Source organism: Pithys albifrons, chromosome 1 (assembly GCF_047495875.1).
Source record: "Pithys albifrons albifrons isolate INPA30051 chromosome 1, PitAlb_v1, whole genome shotgun sequence".
Classification (NCBI taxonomy): Eukaryota; Metazoa; Chordata; class Aves; order Passeriformes; family Thamnophilidae; genus Pithys; species Pithys albifrons.
This window is the reverse complement of record NC_092458.1, coordinates 60,247,952-60,270,107: the sequence shown is the minus strand read 5'-3', so window position 1 is coordinate 60,270,107 and position 22,156 is coordinate 60,247,952. Positions and strand designations below refer to the sequence as shown.

General features: G+C 38.5%; 2 protein-coding genes across 4 annotated transcripts in view; one reads left to right on the top strand and one right to left on the bottom strand.

The window, feature by feature from the left end:
- Nucleotides 1-807, top strand: part of INTS6 (integrator complex subunit 6) — a 41,959-nt gene extending 41,152 nt beyond the window's left edge. For all 3 annotated transcript variants that reach the window (XM_071551862.1, XM_071551872.1, XM_071551854.1), the window contains one exon: nucleotides 225-807. In XM_071551862.1, coding sequence (XP_071407963.1) covers nucleotides 225-318 — 94 coding nt within the window. In that variant the 3' untranslated portion in view covers nucleotides 319-807. The remainder of the gene's footprint in view (nucleotides 1-224) is intronic.
- A 1,513-nt stretch (nucleotides 808-2,320) lies between these two features.
- Nucleotides 2,321-21,044, bottom strand: SERPINE3 (serpin family E member 3). The gene is made up of 8 exons (XM_071570931.1): nucleotides 20,755-21,044; nucleotides 16,277-16,510; nucleotides 14,812-15,009; nucleotides 9,410-9,608; nucleotides 8,263-8,363; nucleotides 6,660-6,746; nucleotides 4,423-4,506; nucleotides 2,321-2,361 (listed from the first exon to the last, which is right to left on the bottom strand). Exons 1-8 carry the CDS (start codon nucleotides 21,011-21,013, stop codon nucleotides 2,321-2,323), a joined length of 1,203 nt encoding a protein of 400 aa, XP_071427032.1. The 5' UTR covers nucleotides 21,014-21,044.
- Nucleotides 21,045-22,156: the final 1,112 nt, after the last annotated feature.

Sequence of the window (22,156 nt, the reverse complement as noted above, 5' to 3'; positions counted from 1 at the left end):
ATAGACTGTAGTAGACATAGTTTTATACTCATTAAATGGAAAAGCAAGTTAGCAGTTTACCAGAGCGTTAGGAGACAGCATATATACATATGAGGTATGTGTAGCCTCACCATGCACTGGTCCTAAAGTAATATCTGAAGCTTCCAGAGTCTGGTAGAAGTTCTGTGAATGACGTTTCATGTATTATTGTATGCATCCATTGTCACGTTTTCTTTTAAATACAGGTTTAAAAAACGAATGCTAATAGAACAGCTTGAGAGTTTTCTGGAAGAGATCCATCGCAGATCTAATCAGGTCAATCATATCAACAGCAGCTAAGAAACTGCACACAAGAGAGCCACAGCAGGGCATTGCTGTCCTTAATTGCATTCATTTTTGACATGCACTTTTATCTCAAGTTCCTGTACCTGAAAGAATGAGAAGCTGCTCTATAAAATGATAAGAGTATCCATCATCTTTTTCCCCCTTCACTTCTGTTATTTTTGTAATGTGAAAAATACTACAAAACCATTTTTATTTAACTAAATGGAGAACTTCTTGCTTGTCATGGACATTAAGTGTCACTTTCCCTCAGGTTCTATTTTTCTTAATCCAACCTTCAAAACTATCACCTCTTAAGGTTGAACTTTGCCAAAAAGTTGCTTTGTAATTTTCAAAAAAAAGCACATACATTAAACAAGGTAATGTTTTGTATATACAGTTATTTTGGATATATTATTGTAAGTTGTATAAATGTATTTTGAAAAATATTTAAGAAAAGCACTTTTGTTATTCCATCAATAAAATCTCTATTTTAATCTTCATGTAGTTTTGAGTACAGTTGTTGTTTATTGGAGTGATTAATTTTGCCTTCCCTTTCCAGAGCTTATATATTCTAGTATCAGTGTTAAAAAATAAAAAGTGGGTTTGTATCACTGGATATTCTGTTCTTAATCAGAGAATGAGTGAAAGAAAGCTAATCCTGAATTGCAGCTGCAGTAGAATGGTATCTTGTGTACTTTCCACTTCACTGTTCGGTGACTGTCATACTGATGTTCTGTATGCAGTGAGAAATCCCACAGTTTTATTGAGGGATTCAGTGTGGTCAAGCAGGGGCCAGTAGCCTTTGAGAAAGGATGCACAGAATTTTTCTGTGTCAGAAGTCTTTACATGTTTACAAGTGCAAGAATAGCCAGAAGGTGCTGCTGATTGGACATAAAATATCACTGATAGCTTTACTGGCCATGTCTTTCATCTGTGGTAGAGATGCGCTGAATTTCTAGAAAGCTTTGTTTGATTCAGTGGGAGCTAAATCAAACAGTCCTCCATTATGATGCTTTCCTTAGGAATCAGTAGTTTGCAGCCTTCACTCAAAACCTTCATGGGCCTGGGTTTTTGATCCTTGTACCATGAGTTGCTGAACACTTGCTGAATCCCAAATTTTGTCAGGATGCTGAAAAAAATGTCATATTTTCTAGGTGCTTTTAGCCTCATTCAGTGTTCTTCAGAAATGTCCACTCTGTTGTATACACTTCAAAGGTGGTAAAGGTAGTACTGCTACTTTTTTTGGCAATGATATATTTGGTCACTCACTGAGTGGGGATTCTGCTTCTTATCTGCTTTGTCTAGAACAGGCTGCCCAGGGAAGTGGTGCAATCACCATCCCTAGCAGTGTTCAAAACCAGTAGTTGTGCTTAGAGATGTGGCTTAGTGGTGGATGTGGCAGTGCTGGGCTAATGGTAGGACTTGATGTTCTTAGATATCTCTTCCAGCCTTAGTGATTCTGTGTCAGTTTTGAAACACCCTTTCAGCTTTATCTTCTTTTCACAGCATTTTGCTGTTGACTTGTTACCCTACTGTCTCAGCTGGATTATATCTGTCTGGGGTCAGACTGAATTTCAGTTTTACTCTTAAGCTTTTGACTTCAGAATAGGGAAATTAAATTGTGCTGGAAAAATAGCATATCGCAAAATGTTCTTGTGGGGTGCTGTTTTTCAGATGACCTACATACTCGGGAGTGGTCAAACCATGATGAAGTTAAGCTGAAGCTGTTGGTCCATACTGTTAAACATTAAGGAGGCAAAATCTGTTCATTTTTTTCTGAAATGTTTATATGCTTATTGTCTCTGCTGTAGTTGTGGTGCTCATGATTCCTAGACAGCTTTAAGTTTCCAACAGTGTGTACAATGTAATAAAGCGTTGGAGGGCTTACTCGCTTATTCTTGCAAAAGTTACTGCTTAAAGCAGTGTTTTAATAAATACATGTCATATAGCCTTTAATTTCATTGAAGGAGAGCTCACCATAGGAGGAACAGAAGACAGTGTATTTGATTAGTGCTTATTATGAAGGATTTGTAACTCTTCCTATAAAGAATACTGAACCTGTGAATGAAAACAATATTAGTGTTATTTCAATCTGGGGCCTCATTTTCCAAGTGCTCAGTTTAAATTTATATGTTAAGCATAGAATTAGCAGATCATAGAATCACTCATTGCTTGTGTGGGAAAGCTGACTGCAATTGCATCCTTGTCTTCGAGTAATTTGAACATTTCTATATTAAAACAAAAAAGACCTTTCCAAATAATTGATAACCCAACCTAGGAATTTGCCAAAATCTGAAACCCACACAAATCATTGGCTAAATAATCACTTCTGAACTGAGTGAAACAGAGCCTGAATTAATTGCTTTGTGCTCATATTAGGTAAAGATGACATTACAACCCCTTGAATGAAATCACTGACTCAGATTCATTGGATTTGTTTATTTGTATTCCTGCTACCTTGCCTGTCCTTTAAAGGGAATGTGTTCAAACCTGAAATTCAGATTAAAAATACTAACCTTTTAAAATTATTTTGAGCAGAACTATGCCATTTTAAGTCTTGGAAAATACATTTCTGCTGTTACTAGAAGATTGCAGTGAAGAATTTTGTTCTACATAAAGATTCATTGTGAACTTCATGGGGATAGTGAGTTTCAAGCACCTCTAGATACATTGGTAAAATATGTTAATACTAGATCTTGTTACCCTTGTCCCTTTTAATACCTGAAAAGCTTCAGTCACTAAGTCTGAGCAAACAAAATGACTGAACATTTTCTCTTGAACTAAAAAGCTTACATTACAAATGTCCTTCTGATTTAAGTTGACTGGAAAGTGTGTATTTTATGCTTTACATTAAAATCCTGTTTTACAATCAGATTTCCTTTTTATGTAACATATATGCTGTAAACTGAGCCATTTTATTCATCAAAATCAGTTCTTAATCCTGAAGAGTCTGTGGCTCAGGCTTCATAGAGGAGCTTATTAACGCCTTTGTATTTTGAAATTCTGCATTTGCCAAGTAAAAATACTTTTATTCATCAAGTGGTAGGGATTGCCAAAGCATATTTAAAACATCCACCAAGGCAGTGATTTTTCTCTTTAAAAAAATAGCTGCTTGCATTGTAGTGGAAATGTTAATACACAAGTTTTTAAAGCAGAGTGTTAGATGTAGGATTTCACTGATCAAGAGAACAGTGTGTGTTGCTTGAAAGCAGATAAGGAAAATTATTCTCTCCTTTTACTAGGCCCCAGTGTTTTACTGCACCCTATAAATTACAGTGTTCTCTGGAAATCTAGAGATGTGACCCCAGTTACGAGGTTTGAAGGATTTCTAGGAAAATACTGAAAGGGTGGAAATTGACTGCATTGCTAGGAACGGTAAGAGCTGTTGGAGATGGCCTGATGCTTCCAAGGAGCAAATATCTGCTAAATGGTGCATAATGCAATTCTTTGTTATTGCAAATGAGCTATATGGTGTTTTCTTTCGTCAGAAATTCTGGAATAAACGTGACTGGACACCTGAAATGACATATAATCTAAGACTGAAGCTAAAGGAGTACTATGATGCTTCACTCTTAAAATATGCTCTGCAGTTTTGTTTGTTGGGTATTTTGGTGTTTGTCTGGGGTCTGGGGCAGGTTCAGGGAGTTACCAGTATCAAAAGAAATGCTTTTTTTTTTTTGACAGAAGGCTGTTTGCCATCAGTATAGGCATGAATAAGTTTGATTTCTAGGGAAAGATTTCTATTTTAACTACTTTCAATGTTAATCTGGCTGATCTGGCCAGTTTGTAATTTGAATTGCCCTGTGGAGTTCAGTCCTTGATGCTGTCTGTGGTGTTTAATATCTCTAAGATCTTTCTAGTTCCTATAACTGTGGTAGAAATCTTTGAGCACAATCTGCTTGTCTGGAGAAAAGGCTAATTTGGCTTCCCTGACTTCTATGACTATCATGTATTCTTTTTAAGGAAATTAAGCTCTATGCTTTAAAGAACCGCAACATCACTGTTTCCATGGTTGATGAAATTTCTTGATTGAAGAATGGCACACTATTTACAAAGAACTGTATTGATTTCATTGCTATTTGTGAAGGTTTCTGTTCCTGAAAGGGAGAGCATGCATACCTGTATTAGCTTGTCTCAGAAAAAATGTGAAGGGTCGATCTGCTTTGAAAATAGGTGTTCGAGATCTCTTTAGTAATACCATTGCTGTAATGCAACAAAGAAAACATTATTAAAATGTATCTGCTTTTTTTCCATCTTCTGTGGAGTGCCCTCAAGCTCTAATGTTTAGTACCTTAAGTTGTGAGTTGCTTCTCTGCTTTAAGTGTAAAACAATGATTTTATCCAACAGTGAAATCAGTCTGGTTCAATTACCAAGACGAGAGTTGTGAGACTACATGCAGGTGATTTGTGTGTAGTTTGGAGCTGAAGAGAGTCTGTCTGGCTTTGGACTTCAAAGGTAATGTAACTTTTGATGTTATGGCAGCCCTAACTATTGAAGTCATAGCTTTTTATTGTCCCACCTGTTAGCCAATTCCTAGCTATGTTGTTCTGGTGAAAAAGATAAACAAGGCACAAATTTAGTCACTTTTTAAATTAGGAGATTTGCAGCAGAGAAATATGTTATCCTGGAATTTGTCTTGACAGAGCTCTCAACAAAACTTAAGTATTCTCAATCTCAAATTATGACTGTTTTTCCATTCTCAGGTTGTGGGTTATTAGATTAAATAGAGTCCTTAAGAATTACGATGGCTCAGCTGTTACACATTTTCTTTAAATTAATACTTTATTGTAGCAATGCAGTATTAAGAATACATTGTCAAAACCCCCCAATATTAAACCCACCAGATTTGGATTATTGAGCAGTTAAAACAATGGAATTAATTTGAAGACTCAAGTTTAAGATACAGTAAAACTAGTTTGAGAGGCACTATTTTAATGCTTCTAGAAAAAGTGCCTAGTTTAGCTTTCAAGCCACCATGTGACTGGATCCAGAACTTTTAAACAAACGTTTTAAAATCAGCTTCTTAACTTGGTCTGGTTGGAGTAAAGGGAAACTTTGGCATTGGTTTTAATGGGATAAAGGTCTCTTACCCTTAGTCTTTAATATGTAATTGAAGCTGCTTGAAAGCTTTTATTTTGTCTAGACATTACCAGAGAAATTATGAAAAATATTGCTCCAACAGAGATGAAAATCTTTATAAAATTTAAAACTGTACAGCTCTGCAGAAAGGTTAATTAGTTACATAAATTTTTTACTATACACCCACCTATGTACTGTGGATGTCTTATTCAAAGCTGTTTTTAGAGGAATACTAAATACACCAACTCAGGTGTGCTCAGGTACTTTTTGGCTTTGTGACCATGGAATGTTTGAATGAGGGGATACGTGCGCCTTCCTTGAAGCAAGGAGGAGAAATGGCAGAGACCCAGATCTTGCCCAGATCCACAGTCAAGGACCACCAGCGTTTGCAGTGCGTGTGTGTAGCACATCTATAGTCAGCACAGCCCAGGGAAGCAGAAGGCTGAGATGTGGTTAATGATCACCCCACTGTTGTGCTGATGTTGGAACAGCTTGAGGGCAAGTTCAGACTCTCAAAAGAAGGAAGCAAAGGGGTTTAGGATTACAGTTGCTTTCTGTGCTAATTTGTAGCATCTCTGGATCATTTGAGGCTTCCAAAGACAAACCAAAAAAAGCAAGGGCCTTCTTTGATAAGGCTCCTATGACCAATGATAAAAATGGGGGAATGCACAGCTCAGTAATTTTGGTTATCCTGCTCTATGTAAATTGCCTGAAGGATTGCTATTGATATGTCATTCAGCTGATGAAGATCACTTAATGACTGTGTAGTCCATAGCTGAGGTTTTACTCTGAATCTCCCCACTCGCCCAGCCCCAGCTGCTCATGGGGAAATGATCCCTTAGGTACTGCATGTATGTGAAAATCAAACCTGTCTTTGTAAAACTTTCCCATCATTGCTATTAAATGAGATCATCTTCAAAATCTCTAGCAGTTCAGGCACTATAGATAAGATATTACTAACCTTTTTTCAGGATTTGTTTTTATGAGCTGAGCAAACAGATTTGATCAACAGAAAAATGAGTGGTTCATTTTCTCAAACTAGATTTCCTCTGGGCTGAGTTGTTTTTCACTAGAGCCTTTACATGTCCGAGATCAAAAATTAAAGGTTCTTATGAACATTTACAAAGGTAAAATGGAGGTGTGTTAAATATAAAAGTTTAAGTTTAGATTAGACATACATTTAAATGCAACCATGCGTGTTTGCCTTATTTCAAATAAAAGGCTAGTAGTTGGTTTTGTAGTAAGCTCCAGAAGTGAGAAGTTCTGATTGATTTACCTGTAGCTCCTGATGCCTTTGTGCCATCCTCTGTTATGTCAATCTCTGCTTTGTGAATAGCTTCTGAAATATAAAGACTGTTTTGATCTGCAAAAACCCACATTAATATTAGTTGTTTTCTGAATTGCATTGCAAACACCTTTTTAAAAATAGAGTGCTTTTACCTTTTTTTTCTGCAGAATATAAGGATCACAGCTGTTAGGCCTTTCAACCATCTTAACTTGTTTTTTCCCTGTATAGACAACAGTGGACTGCAGGTGACTTCTGCCTCTTATGGAAGAGGAAATGAAAACTTACCTATTCTTCAACTGTATCTATTGATTAAGTAAAAGATAAACTCAAATTTTCCTCATAAAATCTGCCCTATGTAACTCTTAGGCCACCTATAACCCTACTCTTATGACATAACCGAGTCGTGTAAGAGGAGAACTGAGAAGGGCCTCAATATATCCTTTGATCCATAACCCTGGACAGGCAGGGTCAAATACTTCCACAAGCCTTATCCTCTGATGAAAGCCACCAGGTTGTGTACATAGAAGGAAGCGGCTAAACAATATTGTTTATGAAGTTCATTTCCTCCAAGTATTTATCCTATTTAAATAGATACTAACTTTATAAAACACATCTTTGTGCACTTTCTCAGTATATTAGTTGTTTGCAATGAATGAAGCAGCATGCTTTAACAAAGAAGTGAGCAGTAACAAATTATTTTAATGTGCATCTCTTTGCAGTCCAAGATATATACTGTAATAGAACATTGCTATGTTCAATTTTAAAAGTGGCATGAAGAAATCCATGAGTAATGTGCCTTCTGAGGTTCATCCCAGGAAAGTAATTTTTCTGTAGAAGCAGGTTTGTCTGAATTGGAGGAATTTCAGTTATTCACACATGCACAAGAATGTGAGCTGCTCTCTGGGCAGCTACCATTCTGAGTCTTTACTATGAGCAGAAGTGATTAAGTTGAAATTCTTTGTGTTACTGGAAGCAGTCAAAGGAGAAAGAAAATAGATAATTTGGATTCTTCTTGTGTTTAATATTAAGTATGGAGGAAAACTTTCCAAGGAGAATTTCAGGCTTCCAACACTAAGAGTTTAATCATAGCACCAGTATTATAGCAAATGGCAAATATAACTGTTCACAGGTCACTGGATTAGCAAGACAACAGCCTGGACATATACCAGTATTGTTTTCAATGTCAGGAGCTGGAATACAGATTTGTTGGACCAGCATCCCTAACTGTTAAATGACTATTTAAAAACACAAATAAGATGCTTTAGTACAACTGGCATTCCTAGATTTCTGAATAAATAGCCGTTTTTCTAGGCCTATGCTGTCTTGACTTAATCTTAAAGAAAACAGAAGGAAAAAGAAGGCTCAAGACCAAAACCAACCCTGTCCTTTTCAGGTTCCTCTTTTCTACAAAACAGCTCAAAATACAATTGCCAATGATAAAATAGAACAGTTGAGTATGAATTGTGTTTTAGAATTTAACAGAGAAAGAATTTGAATTAATTCAGTAGACCCAGGTCTACAAAATCATTCCAAGTTTGGAGTCTACAACCACTGGGTTAGGGTTCATTTTGTATTCAGTCAAACCTCTTACCTGAGATGCCTTTAAAATTAGCAGTGATGGGATCAAATGCATCTCTAATTCCCAAGGCAGAGAAAACTGTCTTTAGGTCAAAAAGGCTTTGAATACTGAACCTGAAATTAATATGATAGATTTTATTTAAATGCAGAATTTGTAGTTATGTGGAGTTAAAAGGTATAACAGATGCAATTTATATCAAGCCTTTGCATTTCATCCATCTATTCCAGTATGAGCCCAGTGCATGCTGCCTGATTAAGTGTACTTTGCAGAAAAGCAACTCATCTTCACCTGAAGATGTTAACAGAAGGAATCCCTCACCCCCATCTGTTGCAATCAGATTGCCTCAGTCTTTTTGACATGTGAACTCTGCGTTTTCCCAAGTGTTCTTTTTCTCATAATCTTTTTTGCTATAGTAAATGGTCCTTTGAAACATTTGTCAGTTATTAGCTTGGAGAAAAAGAATATTAATGTATAAATGGTTTTTCAGTGCTTCATTAATGTGATGAATACATTTTAGGAGATCTGTAATGAAGCCCTTCCATGCTGATCCATACAATAGGTACAGCCACAAAAGGCCTCCTGCACCTGATTCCTCCTAGTATGCAATTTCATTGGAATAGATGGTAGAAAATACGTGTGTGTGCTAACAACAGTAAGTGACTGAGGTGGAAAACAAATGACTGGAACTTGGTATGTGCATGGAAAGATGGGTATGACTATGGAGGGAGTGGTGGGCCTAAGTTCTTTGTGCAGTGCCTTTTTGTAGCGCACGGGCAAGTTTAAAAAACACAATAGTGTCTTTACAAGGTTATATTTTTTGTTCTTCCTAAAGCAAAGAGAAAAATTGAGTGTGGGAAAGACCCAGCAATATATCTCTTTTAGATCCTTAAAGGATTCTTAACCCCAAACAAATTTTAAGTAAAAGCTGTGGGATCAACTAAAATTCTTGTGTTTTTTAAACCAGTACAGAGCATACCAGAAAGTCTTGTCATTCCCAGCTCACCTCTTCATGGCTTCAGGAAGGCCATTGCTGATTGTGAGGTGAATAACAAAATAGAAAGCATGTCATGTGATTTTGCTCACACATTGCTTGTGTCAGCACTGTCACATGGAATTCTGACAACTGAAGTAGTGAAGCCATCATGCTAACACTGCTTACCTAGGCAGAAAAATGTCCATCTTTGTTCTCTTTAAGCTGTTGGCCCAGAGGATTATGTCTTTGGCAGAAAGGTGAGACTCAATCTGGGACAAAGGTGTTCTTTTGTGACTGGGAAGCACTAGAAACATGCTGAGTTTCTCCCCCAGGTATGGCAACTCGACCACACTGAAAGCCTCCAGAGCCGCAGTTTGGAACTGGCCTGTGGGTGGGCAAATACAGATCTTATTTCATCATTCAAGTGGGAAAAAACCCTCAAAGCCACAACCCTAGCTGGGGTCAGCACACAGTTCAGAGCAGCTGTGGTAGGATTTAAGGAGTTGTCTCTAGCACATGGGTTCTTGTAGCCGACTCAGGTTGCTGTTAACTCATAAGAGTCTCTCATCTGAACAGAGCTCATCTATCACAGTGCTAGTAAGAGAACCTGAAACAGCATCTCAACAGAGCATGGATATTTTATTACTTGGTTGTATAATATGTGCTCCTTGCTCACGGATTTAAAGAAATTATCAAGGCAATGACAGTAACTATGATGACTCTTCCTGCAATGTTTAGTCTTCTTTGTCTCAATATACAATTTTATAATATCCTTCATTAAAATTTCGCTACTGATAGAAATGACAAAAACAAAATTAAGAGTGTCCTACTTAATTAACTGAAATCTACTTTGCCTCATGTTTCCATCTTCACTACCTTTAAAAATCAGTTTTAACCTTGTTTCAAGAAACAAATAGTTACATTAAACAATAGTTTATGCTTATTTAAGCGCCAAATTTATAATTTTTTAAAATCTAGGCATAAAGATCTATCAAGATCCAGTGGTCATAAAAGCTAGTCTCAAAAGTAAAAGCTGTAGGGCTTCCAAACTTGCAATTAGTTATACAACCATTTGTAATAGCCGTTTAAAAGTCCCATTTTAATTCCATATTTCAAAGAAAAATTTATCCAGGTTTTTCTAGTGCACTCTGTTATATAGCAGAACAGATTATCACAATTTTACCTTCTTATTTTTCCATCTGACAATCCCATAAATAGCATTTTAGGAACACTCAGTAATTATTAGCAGGCCAGGAGTTAAATGCAAGCTTAATACATCACAAGCAAACATCTTACTGCATTTGCTGCAGGTCATACAAAATACTGAATCTACTTCTTCACCCAGCTGTAGTAGTTGTAACTTCAAGGGTAGATGCTCACACTTTCTTAGTCAGGGGCTGTAAATTACAGACTATAGTAGCTCATGTTCATAATATCTAAATTTTTGGCCATACATACATAGCTATAGGATGTCTCAAATATTTAATGTACCATATTTATTAGTTTTGCAGATATGGACTGGATAGGATTCATACAGTGTTGATTATTGTGCTAGATTAAATTTTGAGCTCTTAAATGAGCCCTCCTGCCTTGCAATAAGGAGAAAGAATTGCTCTGTTAAAACCATCTCCCAGCATGTGGATCATTTGCTGGGAAAAGATGTTCTGATTTCCAATGGGCAAACAAGGGAGATTTACATTTGTAGTGCATTGGTCATGAGTGGTTTAATTTGTGGACATGCTGATATTTTGAAGTCAGCACATTCTGCACAAAGGTTATACAGTCCTTATTTGTTAATTAGAAAGAAAATCAAAGACTAGATTATTGAATTAGAACATTTAATGTTACTTGCTTGAACTGATTTTGAGCATCCCATAAGGATTATACATATACTAAATTAGCATTCAAATGTTGTTAACAAATTGCTTGGAAAAATGAATATGTAAAATAGCTGCAGTGTTTAAGAGGTGTGTGTAAACAGTAATGTTGACATTTTCTTAGAGCAGTGTTACTTGTCCCCAGGCTGGTTTGTTCTGCGTGGCAATGTTAAAAGAATAAACAATGTTGTAAAAGCTGCAGTTGATTGTAGGTCATAACTAATCTTTCTCACTCTGTGTTTTGGATCCTGGTGGGAGACAGCTACTAACATTTAATAATGACAGAAAGTTATCTCAACTCTCTGTTGAGTTGTACTGAGTGAGTCTTTGGCATTTGTTTCAAATGGATTTGTTAGGAATGTTTCTAGGATTTTTAGTGACAAAGATGGAAATTGACCCAATCAAGTCTGACAATCAGCAAATTTAAAATCATCCCCCTTTCATTTTGACTTTCCTTAAGTCTCTCTAGCTGCAAAAAGCTCACCTATTTCAGGCTAGATAAAAAGTAGTCTCAGTATTTTTGGCACAACTAATGATTTCACATGAAGTTTGCAAGGACTGTGGTGCAATTATATGGTCAGACAATGCAGCTCAGCTGCTGAATTCGTGGTCCCTGGCTTTACCTGAGATCTTCATTTGCATAAGCATTGGCAGTCCCCTACCTTCCCTTGTTTTGGACCTCTAATTTCTTTATCTCACTCTACTAAAAGAGAAAGTTCAGAAAAGTCTGTTCCTGAGGTAATAGCTGTCTTTCAGTCCCAAGAAACCTGTTTGTTTACCTGAACAGCTTGTAAAGCAAAGATGGTTAAGGCTATTCAAGGTATCATGAGTAGCAAAACCCTTGCCATGAGCTGAAAAATCACCCAGGACTGAAAAGTCAAGTTCGTGTAGTAGTTTATGATGCTCAACAGCAAGGATGATGAGGTGTAGGGTTTTGGAAAGGGAAACAGCACTCCTTAGTAAAGTGATTTAACATCCAAAAGATTCAAACATAAAGAAGATGGGAGTGTTCCAAGTCAGAGGTGTGAATGCACTCAGGAGCTGGCAGTCCCAGCTGGAGGAAGAAGCAATGATGGGCACACCATAAATGTCCTGGAAGAAGAAACACCACAAAGAAAGACGTAATTGTAAGGACAAACTTGCAAAGAGCAGAAGAAATTATTTCTTGGCCAAGTGAGTTATGGTTCAGAGATAAAAAGGTATAGAAATAATGCTCTGCAATCTGCCTGCTTGATGTGAGTGTTGAACAACAAAAGAAAATATTTTAACCATACAAGCAAGCTAATTTTTTAGATTAATTCCTATTAAATAAATAATCTGATGATAGAGTAAAAGAAAATGGTGAGGTTCCTAATGGAAATGAGGAAAGAGCAGGCTTAATTACACCTCCAGACGTGGAAACAAAGTTCATATTACTTGAGAGACAAATAATATTCTTGGGGCCTGGGTGATCACCACCCCAGAATATGAGAAGAACTTGGATGTGGAATTGGACATGAGTCAGCAAGGATTTCTAATAAACTGTAAATTCAGTTGTTTCCCATGACTGGAAAACAGGAGTCAGTTTATAAAGAAAGTAATCTGGGATGTTAGAACATACCCTGGAGAAAAGAATAAACAAGTCACAGAGGGAAATAGAAAGTGAGATAAATTCAAGTATCAAGTACATTAGCAAACAAAACTATGAACTTTTTTGACTCTAATTTGATAAAAAGGCATGAATCCAGTCATATAGTTTTATTTAAAACATTAAACATAATTTCACTGTGAAACTATTTACAAGTAGAAGTGATGACAATTAGAGCAAGAAAAGAAAAGCAGCAAGCAGAAACTAGACGGGGAAAGTACAGTGAGCAAACATAAAGGTTGAAAAGGGTTATTAGTGGCTTTTTGAAGTATGGCTACACTGAAGACTTTCATCAGAAACAAACAGTGAGTTGCCATGATGACTGAAGTGGTGGAAATCAAATGATGGTTCAAAAAAGGAGATTATGTGTGGAGATTTCCCTCTCCTTACCTAGGGCTGTTCAGCTGGAAAAAAATGCAGAAAAGAAAAAGACCCAGGTGGGGCAACCTTGAGTAACCACCCTGAGCTGGTTCCCCACTACACTGTGCAAGGTATTTTAGCAAGCTGTAGAAATACTAAAGTCACTTTGTCAGGCATGTGTGTGTGTGGCTCGGCTTCATGAACGAAGATTTGGGAAGGTGTGCCCTTCCAGCCTGTGCAGTGCGTTTTAGGTGAGGCACAGCGTGTGCAGAACTGGCCCCACCGTTTAAGTCCTGAGGTTCATCTGCCACGGCCGAGCGAGCTTGGACAGTGACAGTGAAGTCCTCAGGACTAGAAGCTAAAGCACCCGGCATTTCCCAGGTGGTCTCCCATTCAAGTACTAATCTGGGGCTGACCCTGCTTAGCTTCCGAGATCTGACGGGATCGGATGTCAGGGAGGCATTTAACTGCCGTAATCAGGCATGTATATGGCCTCAGTAAAAGTGTTGTGTACGTTCCTGGTCACTTAAGAAAGATGATTTAAATCAGAAAAGCACAAAAAAGAACTAGTAGCAAATTGGAGCATCTGGATTTTGAATAGTTTAGAAGAACCTGGCTTCTTCAGCTTATCTAAGAGGAAATTGAGAGGCAGCTTGGTAACTTGCAAATATGTTTGGGAGTCAGTATCAAAGCAGAAGAGAAACTTAAAGCTTGCATGATTTTAGGAGCTATAAATTGGTCTTGAAAAAATTTAGACTTGGACTTAGGGAGGTTTTTACCCAAGTTCGCTTCTGAAATCTAGGGTAGAAAGGAAAGAAGCTCTTTGTATTTTGAAAGAGATTGTATAGCTAACTGGCATAATTCCTGTTGGTAGAAAATTAAGCCTGCAGCAGAAGTCCTCTTGTTAGCAACCCACATACATCAAGTCTCTAAAGGAAAGTAGCCTACACTGTATTCATATATTATAAAAATAAAGTATCACCTCTATTTATACTGTTTTAAGCCCATGCTGAGATCATCCACTGATTTGGTATAAGCACTATAAAAAATTCTCTTTTCTTGCAGAATTTGGCACTGAGGATCTGCAGTTTTACCCTAAAGTCTTGGAGACAGGCTGTGACCAGAGACAAGAGTGTGCAGTGCTGGTGTTCCTGGTTATACTGTCCTCTCTCTGGTGTTCACATTCAAATGACAAGCAGGGATTAGACTGAGGGGCCAGAAAATTTCTTACCCATCCCACAAATCAAATTGGCTTGACACAGTTTCAGTCTTAACTGCTTCTCTGTCATGGGGTCAAATGTGCTTCCTACGGTCCTCCCTTAGCATCTTCATTTAACAAGCTCCATGCTATTCTGAAGGACTTTGTATACTGTGGGACCCTCAGTCTCTCATGCTCCTTTCTCCTGGTATGTTATCTTGGTGCCTTTTGGTTGTGTGCTACAGCTGACACATTTGTTATGGAGTGCTGGGAGGTGTTGGTCTGTGAGGGATGAAGCAGGGACAGCAGATGTTTTAGGAACCATTTTGAACCCAGAATTTGTTTAATCTATGCCTGTCATTTTAAGGAGTCAATTTGGTCAGCCAGGTGGTCTCTTCATTTGCTGAAATTTCTTCTGAGATTACTCTAAGCTGGGAAAAGAGCACAGTCTTACTGTGGTATTTGTGGAAATTAAATAAAACAATTTCATGTTGTACAATAGCTCAAATCTGGGTTAAGGAGTTACCATAGTTAACTTCAGCTGTGTGATGCATTGTGGGCACTTTCAAGGTTGAGCCCTCTGATGTGGTAAAAGGCAACATCTGAGTATCCATAAGGGAAAACTTCTTTTGCCAAGTGCTTCTGAAATACATGGTGCTCACCAAGGCGATCTGGCTGAGCGATGACCCAGCGCTATCCAACGGCACACCATGCACATCACCATCTGCACAGAAAAAAGACGGGGAAGACACATGCTGTCCTACTGGCCTAGGCCTAAAGGCCGGGTCTGTGTGACTAAATAAAGCAATTCCTAAGGGCAAGAGGCACAACTCATAAGGCACCATTAACCCTCTACCTTCCCCTTCCCACATGTACAGGGACCTCATCAGGATTGCCTGTTGGTCCATGCTCTCCCCAGAACTGAGTTAGAGTTGGGAAATGTTGAAGGTGAAAGTTGTGCCAGCACTGTGCTACTTGCTGAACAGTGCTGATGAGAGCAGTCCAGTGCTCAGCACCATGCCCCGGCCCTAACTGATTTTCCATCTTAAATATGCCTAGGTGTATCTTGGAGTCATTCATTGATAGCACCAGAAATCCCTGATGGAATGATCACAGACTGCTTTATGAAGTAACAAAGTCACCTGAAGCTTATATCCTAATGTTCCCCTTCTCCTGTTTATTTGTTCAACTGATCCCACTTTGGGTATCTCAAATATTTCTGGAAGAGTGATCCACTTTTAATTCATTGACATCGCATGTGAGCACTGCAATAGACCTTCCATTTTAGTACCTGCTTTGGGAAGCAATACTTTTCTGTCACAGAGCTGGATCACTTCTTACTGTTCATTTTAGAAGGATAGATTTAGTTTTCATTAGTTTCAACCGCTGTAGTGTGTGCATTTAACATCAGCTCACATGTTGATGGCCAAATTAACATTCATATAAATTGATGGGGCAAATAGGGGCTTGATTTGCTCTGCTGCTTCTAAGGACTTTCTTTTTTAATTATTTTTTTCATTAACACAGAATTTAATTGCATTACTTTTCTTGCTTATGTGGAAAGTAAATTCTTCTTATTTAGCATTTTGACTTTTTACACTCAGAGTCTGACTGCTGAGCTTATAGCCCTATGTGTTCCCCATAGCACCATGAAAGCATTCAGTGCCATGAACATGGTCACTGAGGAATTTGGCTGCTCCTTATTAAATGTGAAAATACTGCAAAGGATTGCCATTTTAAAAATTAGGGGAATGAGGCCAAGTGGTTACCAGCTTGATACTGCAAACTTGTACTCCCAGGTTCAGACCTATTCCCACTCTTTCTTCACATTAGAAATGAGTGTCAGCACAAGAATTAGATTTCCTGACTTTCAGCCTTGGTTTGGACAACACAAATTGTGGTAAAAAAGCATACTTGGTTAAATGCAATTTCTCTCATTGGTCTTATTTTACATTTTCTTCATGTGCATTCTCTGTGGGTTGCTCTGTTACCTGCAAGGTGACTAGTGATCCATTCCTGTATTTGGGCCGTGGTTCTGTTGGGGTCAGTGAAGTTGGTTTGCTGCAGGCTGCTGTTTGCCCAGCGTGCAGCATGTGCAGTGAAGTGGGGCGAAAGCTGCACACCAGCATCCACAAAGAAGGCACATGCCAGCTGAACCACTGTGCCTTGGCTCAAGTCAGTCATTCTTTCAGGCATCATGTGCAAGAAATCCTGCAAGCTTTGATCTGTGAGACAAGAGGGAGGGAGAAACTGCAATTATCATGTTGAGGTTAAGGATTGCCCCAGGCCTCCACAGCTCTCAACTCCAGTGCTGACACTTGTGTCCTCTGATTGTTAAAGTACCTTAACAACTGAAGGACCCTTGAATTTATGGAGTATTACTGTCAAAGCACTACTGTTGAGGGTGGTGATGCCCAGGGCGTAGTAAAGCCCTCTTCCTGTTGCTGTAGAAATTAGTGCAGATATGTCAAGCAGCTGAACTCACATCTGGCTGAAACCTCTATGCAAACACACTTCGGAAGAGTTCATAATGTACCTTTTTTTTTTTTTTTTGAGAGGGTGTATGGGGGAGCTCTCTCTGAGTTCCCATTAGGGAGATGTAGTACCTCTGGCAGTGACTGGCTGAGCTGCTGATGCCACAGTACCACTGTCTCCTTCTCTTGTCACTATCCACCCATCCTAGGAAAGACATCTCTCTGACAGCACCAGGTTAGTCTGTGCCAGTCTTGGCCCTTAAGCATTGTTTTGTTTCTTGAAGGATGGTGACCCAAACTGGCCCAGTATTGCTGATGAGCCCTGTCAATGCTAAACAGAGCTGATGGTTGCTTCACATATTACAAGTGACTCATCTATTTATACAACTCAAAACAGTGTCTGCTTTTTTTGAAGTACAATTTTATTTTTGAAGTACAATTTTATTTTAATTCCTATGATCCCTCAGATCCTTTCCTAGAAACACTATTCTTTGACTCACTGTTCCCCAACTTGAATGGTTGATTATTTCTTCTAAATGTAGAATTTTGCACTTGTCCTTCCTTAATTGTATCTTATTCACTTCACACATTTCTCTGATTTTCCAGGATCCTTTTAAGTACTATTCTGGTCTTCCAAAATGCTTGTAGCAATTACAAGCTCAGTGTCATTCCAAAATTCAATAAGGTATACTCTAGTGTGCTGTCTACTAATGAAAAGAGTTGAATAATGCCCTGGTTTCCTGTTTCTGGGAAGCCTAGTTCACCACTGGTGGCTTCTGTGGTGGATATGTGGTTGAGGTGTGGGCCCAGAAGGAATGTAAGTCCTGCAAACTTAGAGAATCTTATGTTTTTAACATCACTAAATTTCCATAGACTCCCTTGAAAGGCAATTATTTTGCTTCAGTTGCAATGGTTTTTGATGGAATGGTTGGTACTGAAGTGACCTCTTCAGACCTGGGACTTGCACCCCACCCAAATGGTGTTTATAGGCTCTGTGTCAAATCTCCTCAAACTTCCTGTGTTTGTAGGTCAGCCTCTTCCCTATATATCTTGTGGTATCTTGGAGGAGACTTGCCTATGTCCAGATAATAAAAGTCTTTTTGGTATTACTACTTGCCTTTAAGATGTTTTCAACAGGTTCTTCATTCTGTAACTAAGTTCTCCATGAGGTCTGGGAAATGTCTGGAGCACTGCTTTCCTTTAGCAAGACATCTGTGCCTCTTGGCTTTGTGGAACCACCAGGAACTTTCTGATTTCACCATCTAGTGCCTCCATTTCTATTGGAAATCTCAGTAGCTCACTATTGTATATGAATTCCTGGCCACCATCTTCCAGGGGGGTTAGTATTGTGCCCCTTGCTTTGGTACTTGGCTCAGCTGTTCCTCTGCCTTGGCTTGAAACCCTGGAGTTTCAAGCACCTGGAGTGCACTGTGTAGCTCACAGGTATCTGGTTACCCATTGTCATGGCTGAGCTCACCATTAGAGCCAGTTGGAAATCTTTGTTTTTACTCAAGGGAGGCCTTAGGCAAAGGGAGTGATCACTCAGTTTCTCCAGTCACCTGTGGGTGTGGGCAGAGCTGGAGGGAAGTCAGACAGGACTGCCATCTGGGGCATGGGTGTTTTGGGGTGGCTAACCAGGGAGGTCAGTCCCACCTGGACTGACCTATCTCAGGCTGATCAAGTTGAGGGTCTCAGGTCAAGGGCAGGATCACTATGAGTCTCCAGCTACCAGACAGGTCATCTGGAGACTTTTACTGCATGGATTCAGATCCTGCATGGGGCAAAAGGAGAGTTTCACATCTATTGATTCTATCACTTGAGAATCCAGTGTGTATTTTCTGACCTAGTTGTGCTACTTTAATAATCTGGAGGAAAACTAATCACCTATGGGAAGTTTGGTATTAAAATTTGGATCTATTACTATTTAAGTGATAAAATATTTGACTCCTTGAACACATGTCTAGAAAACTCACACAACCTTAGGTGTAAAGTGCTTTCCTTGTGTATTATGCATTAGTATAGGAGCATCTGACAAACCCTTTGGCAGATGTGAGAAATCAAGGACAGTAAACTGGAAGCAGATGTGAGTGTGAGGAGTGGAATCCCAAGCTTGTAACTTCATAAAAGTGCTTAGCTAACTAAAGTTCTGAATTCTTACTTGGAGAACAGCTCAAAATTCCTTTAAAATACTCTATTGTTGATAGAACAGCAAGGAGAAAGCATTTTAAAGCATGTAATTTTGTCTGTGCTGTCTACAGATATTTCCCTTTATACATTGTTTTCCTTAGAATAAAGGTGAACAAATCTTCCAAACATTGAAAGAAGATAACAAGTGCATGTAAGAGCAGATTCTCTGTGAACAGTGAATAAACCATCAATGTCTTTATTGTTTTCAGCATGCTAAGGTTTTAACCACATCCTTCATTATTGTTTAGGGCAGACCAACCAAAACATTAATGCAAACATCTAATGGAAGAAAGGGATTTTATCACATATTCATACATATACGATTTGATTTTACTCATCTGATAGGAATTTCATCTAAGTATTTGATTGATTTATTTGTTAAGACCATTTGAGGAAGTGGTTTCCTTCCTCATTACTGGTAATGTGCTGTTATAACCAATAGCAATATATTCCATCCTCCTTTGTTTTCACATTCCTACTTTAATATTACTGAAAGCCAAAGCTCCTGTGGCTTGTGCCACAGACAGCTAAAATGGAGATATAACGTCTGCTTGCTATGATGTGCCACATGAAGAAAAGAGAGGATGAAAGAGCTAGAAGCTCACTAACAACCTCTGCACTTCTCTTTGTTACATTTTCTGTGGAGATCTGTGCTCAGATTTCACAGTGAAATGTTATTCTTTAAGGTTCTGTCTGAATAACTGAGCCCCTAATGACCAGAAGTGTCAAGCAAAGTATAATCCTTCTATGAATTAGGAACTGAATTTACAGAAACAGGAGTCTTAAAGGCAAGACTTCATTATATCAGCTGCTCATAATATAGATGCACTGTTCCTATGCCAGTACATGTACTTGGTAGCTGTATCTCTATTTTTCAGCCCGAGTTAGCTCTTACTGCTGTGTTGGTTTTGAATATCAATGTTGTACAGAATGGTAATGGTGACAAAGGCAGGTTACAGTACAAGATGATGAAATTACTGTAGGTTTTATGTTTAGTTTTCATACCCTGAAAGTAAATTCTATGTTGAGAAATAGTGGTGTCATCTCTATACACAAGATTTGTCTATAAGCTGTAAATTTTGTAGATGAAGCAGTCATCTGCTTTTCATAAACATTCTGCCCATAATGTAAAATAGTTTTTGACATGTGATGTGAGATGGTAGGATAATCCAAAGCTAAAATGAAAACAGCATCCTTAAATTAAGCTGACTTAATGGTGGATTTAAAGACATCTGTCTTTCCCATATCCTTTCCAAATTCCCAGTGAGTTTTATTTTAGCCTCCTTTGAGGGAAAGATGCAATCACAACATCCATCTGTCTGCCAGTCTCCTTCTGATAGTTTTTCATCTTTTTGGCCAGTTGTAATAACATTAGAAAATTCTTAAAGATAATTCAGCTTCTATAGGTTTCATAAAACTTGTTAATGGGACAGGAGAGAAAATGACTGTCTTCTGCCTGGCACCTCTTTGCAGAGCACACAGGGGAGGCAAAGGCACAGTGGACACGAGGAACCTGTAGGAAATTTGGAGCAATTCTGTTGTTCATGGAAGTGGCTTTTCTAAATGTACCTGTATTTTTGTGCCATAAGAAAGTAAGCACTGACTCAGAAAAAAGAAGAATAACATGTATATCATCTACTCCTGAAACTACTTTGTCCAGCTGATACCTGAAGAACACTCCTAAAACTATCTCTTGCAGTGAGACAGAAAGCAGTTTAGTATGACGTGTCCAATTCCTGTCACCTTATTTAGGCTGTGAATATATTAAAAATTATAAGACAATAAGTATTTTTTAAGCAGTACATTACCATGAATGTTGTATCCTAGGGCATCCTGCAGCTCTGTAAAGGTATTTCCTTGAGCTCCAAACTGCAGCAGCTCCAAAGAAACAGCCACACTTACTGGGGAGACTGCAAGATTGGTTCTGTTCTCTGCTTCAGATACATGCCGGTAGAGATTGATGGCAAATTCAGTTTTCAGTTCTTTTAGTTCATCATAGGAGATGCAGTTTCCTTTGGTTAAGCAGCAAGCAGACAAGATAAATGCAGAGAAGAAAATAGGCAACATGGAGGCAAACTGGGAACACTCTCCACCAGCTAATCATACCTGCAATCAATAACACAGGTATATTTAGAAAAATAAGAGGCTGAGCTGACAGAGAAACTTTCTCTTGCCATCACTGTTGAGATATTACTTACAATAGTAACAATCACTGTTAAAATATCTGTCTGGGTCTACTCAGTAGCTATTGTCATTAAAAAAAAAAAAAAGTAGGGACATGCTGATGACTCTGCTAACTAACAAGGATCGAGTTTTCCAGAATGCTGTAGCATATAGGATGGTTGGTCATTACAGAGCATGGAGACACAGAACCCCTTGGTTAAAAAGTTAGCTACCTACACACATGATGAGACATCTTAGTGCAGTCTCCATGCTGCTGAGCATCCACAGCTCCTTTCTGTCTCCAGCATACCCAGAAGGAAGGCCATCCATTGTGAGGTGCAGAAATCTAACAGGAGGCTCCAGGCTGGGCTTTAGTTCCAAGTTTGCAAAAAGGCTGGCTTCAAATTTCCTCCACAGATATTCCTTCTATGGAATTTATCCCAGCAAAATTAAGGTTGTATTCTCAAAATGTTCCCATGCTTGCAGCTCAAAATCCCCATGTTAGATTTTTATGGGAAATCAAGCATTGACCAATATATTAAGAGAATATTAATATAGTGGTCTCTTATATTAAGAAACACTTGGATTCATATTTAAAGGAATATGGTTAAAATGACAAAATAGCCTTCTTTACAGAATTTCACCTTCTGAAGATTGTATGCGAGTATATTTTAAAAATTACTGCACCTTCTTTCACCTCAGGATTTCCTGCAAATCTTTCTCCATGCCCTTTGCTCTAGAGAATGCCTCTAATGCTTTGTATTTACTCACAGTTAGCTCTGTTAAATTGTCTTGCCTTTCTGTGTCCTTCTGTGTGTCTGAATGGAAGCTGTCTATGAACGTCTTGTCTCCTTCTTTAATAGGTAGTGGAGTAAAGACTAAGTCATGAGACTGCATTTAAAGGGATAGTCAGTGATCAGAGTCTCTGTCGGCGATGTCTGTACCACTCTGTCCAAATTCCTGTAGGCTACAAGCTCTATGGAGAGCCAGGCAAAGCAGCATGCCACTGACCAGCAAATCCAAGGCAAGGAACAAAAAGGTACACAT

Excerpts from the sequence above, each read along its gene's own strand:
- SERPINE3 (XM_071570931.1), bottom strand. The coding sequence starts at position 21,013 with ATGTTGCCTATTTTCTTCTCTGCATTTATCTTGTCTGCTTGCTGCTTA. Across the intron at positions 9,609-14,811 it reads CACAGCTGAAGTTAACTATG|GCCAGTTCCAAACTGCGGCT; the intron begins GTAACTCCTTAA and ends GCCCACCCACAG. Across the intron at positions 4,507-6,659 it reads AAAGGCATCAGGAGCTACAG|CAATGGTATTACTAAAGAGA; the intron begins GTAAATCAATCA and ends GTTGCATTACAG.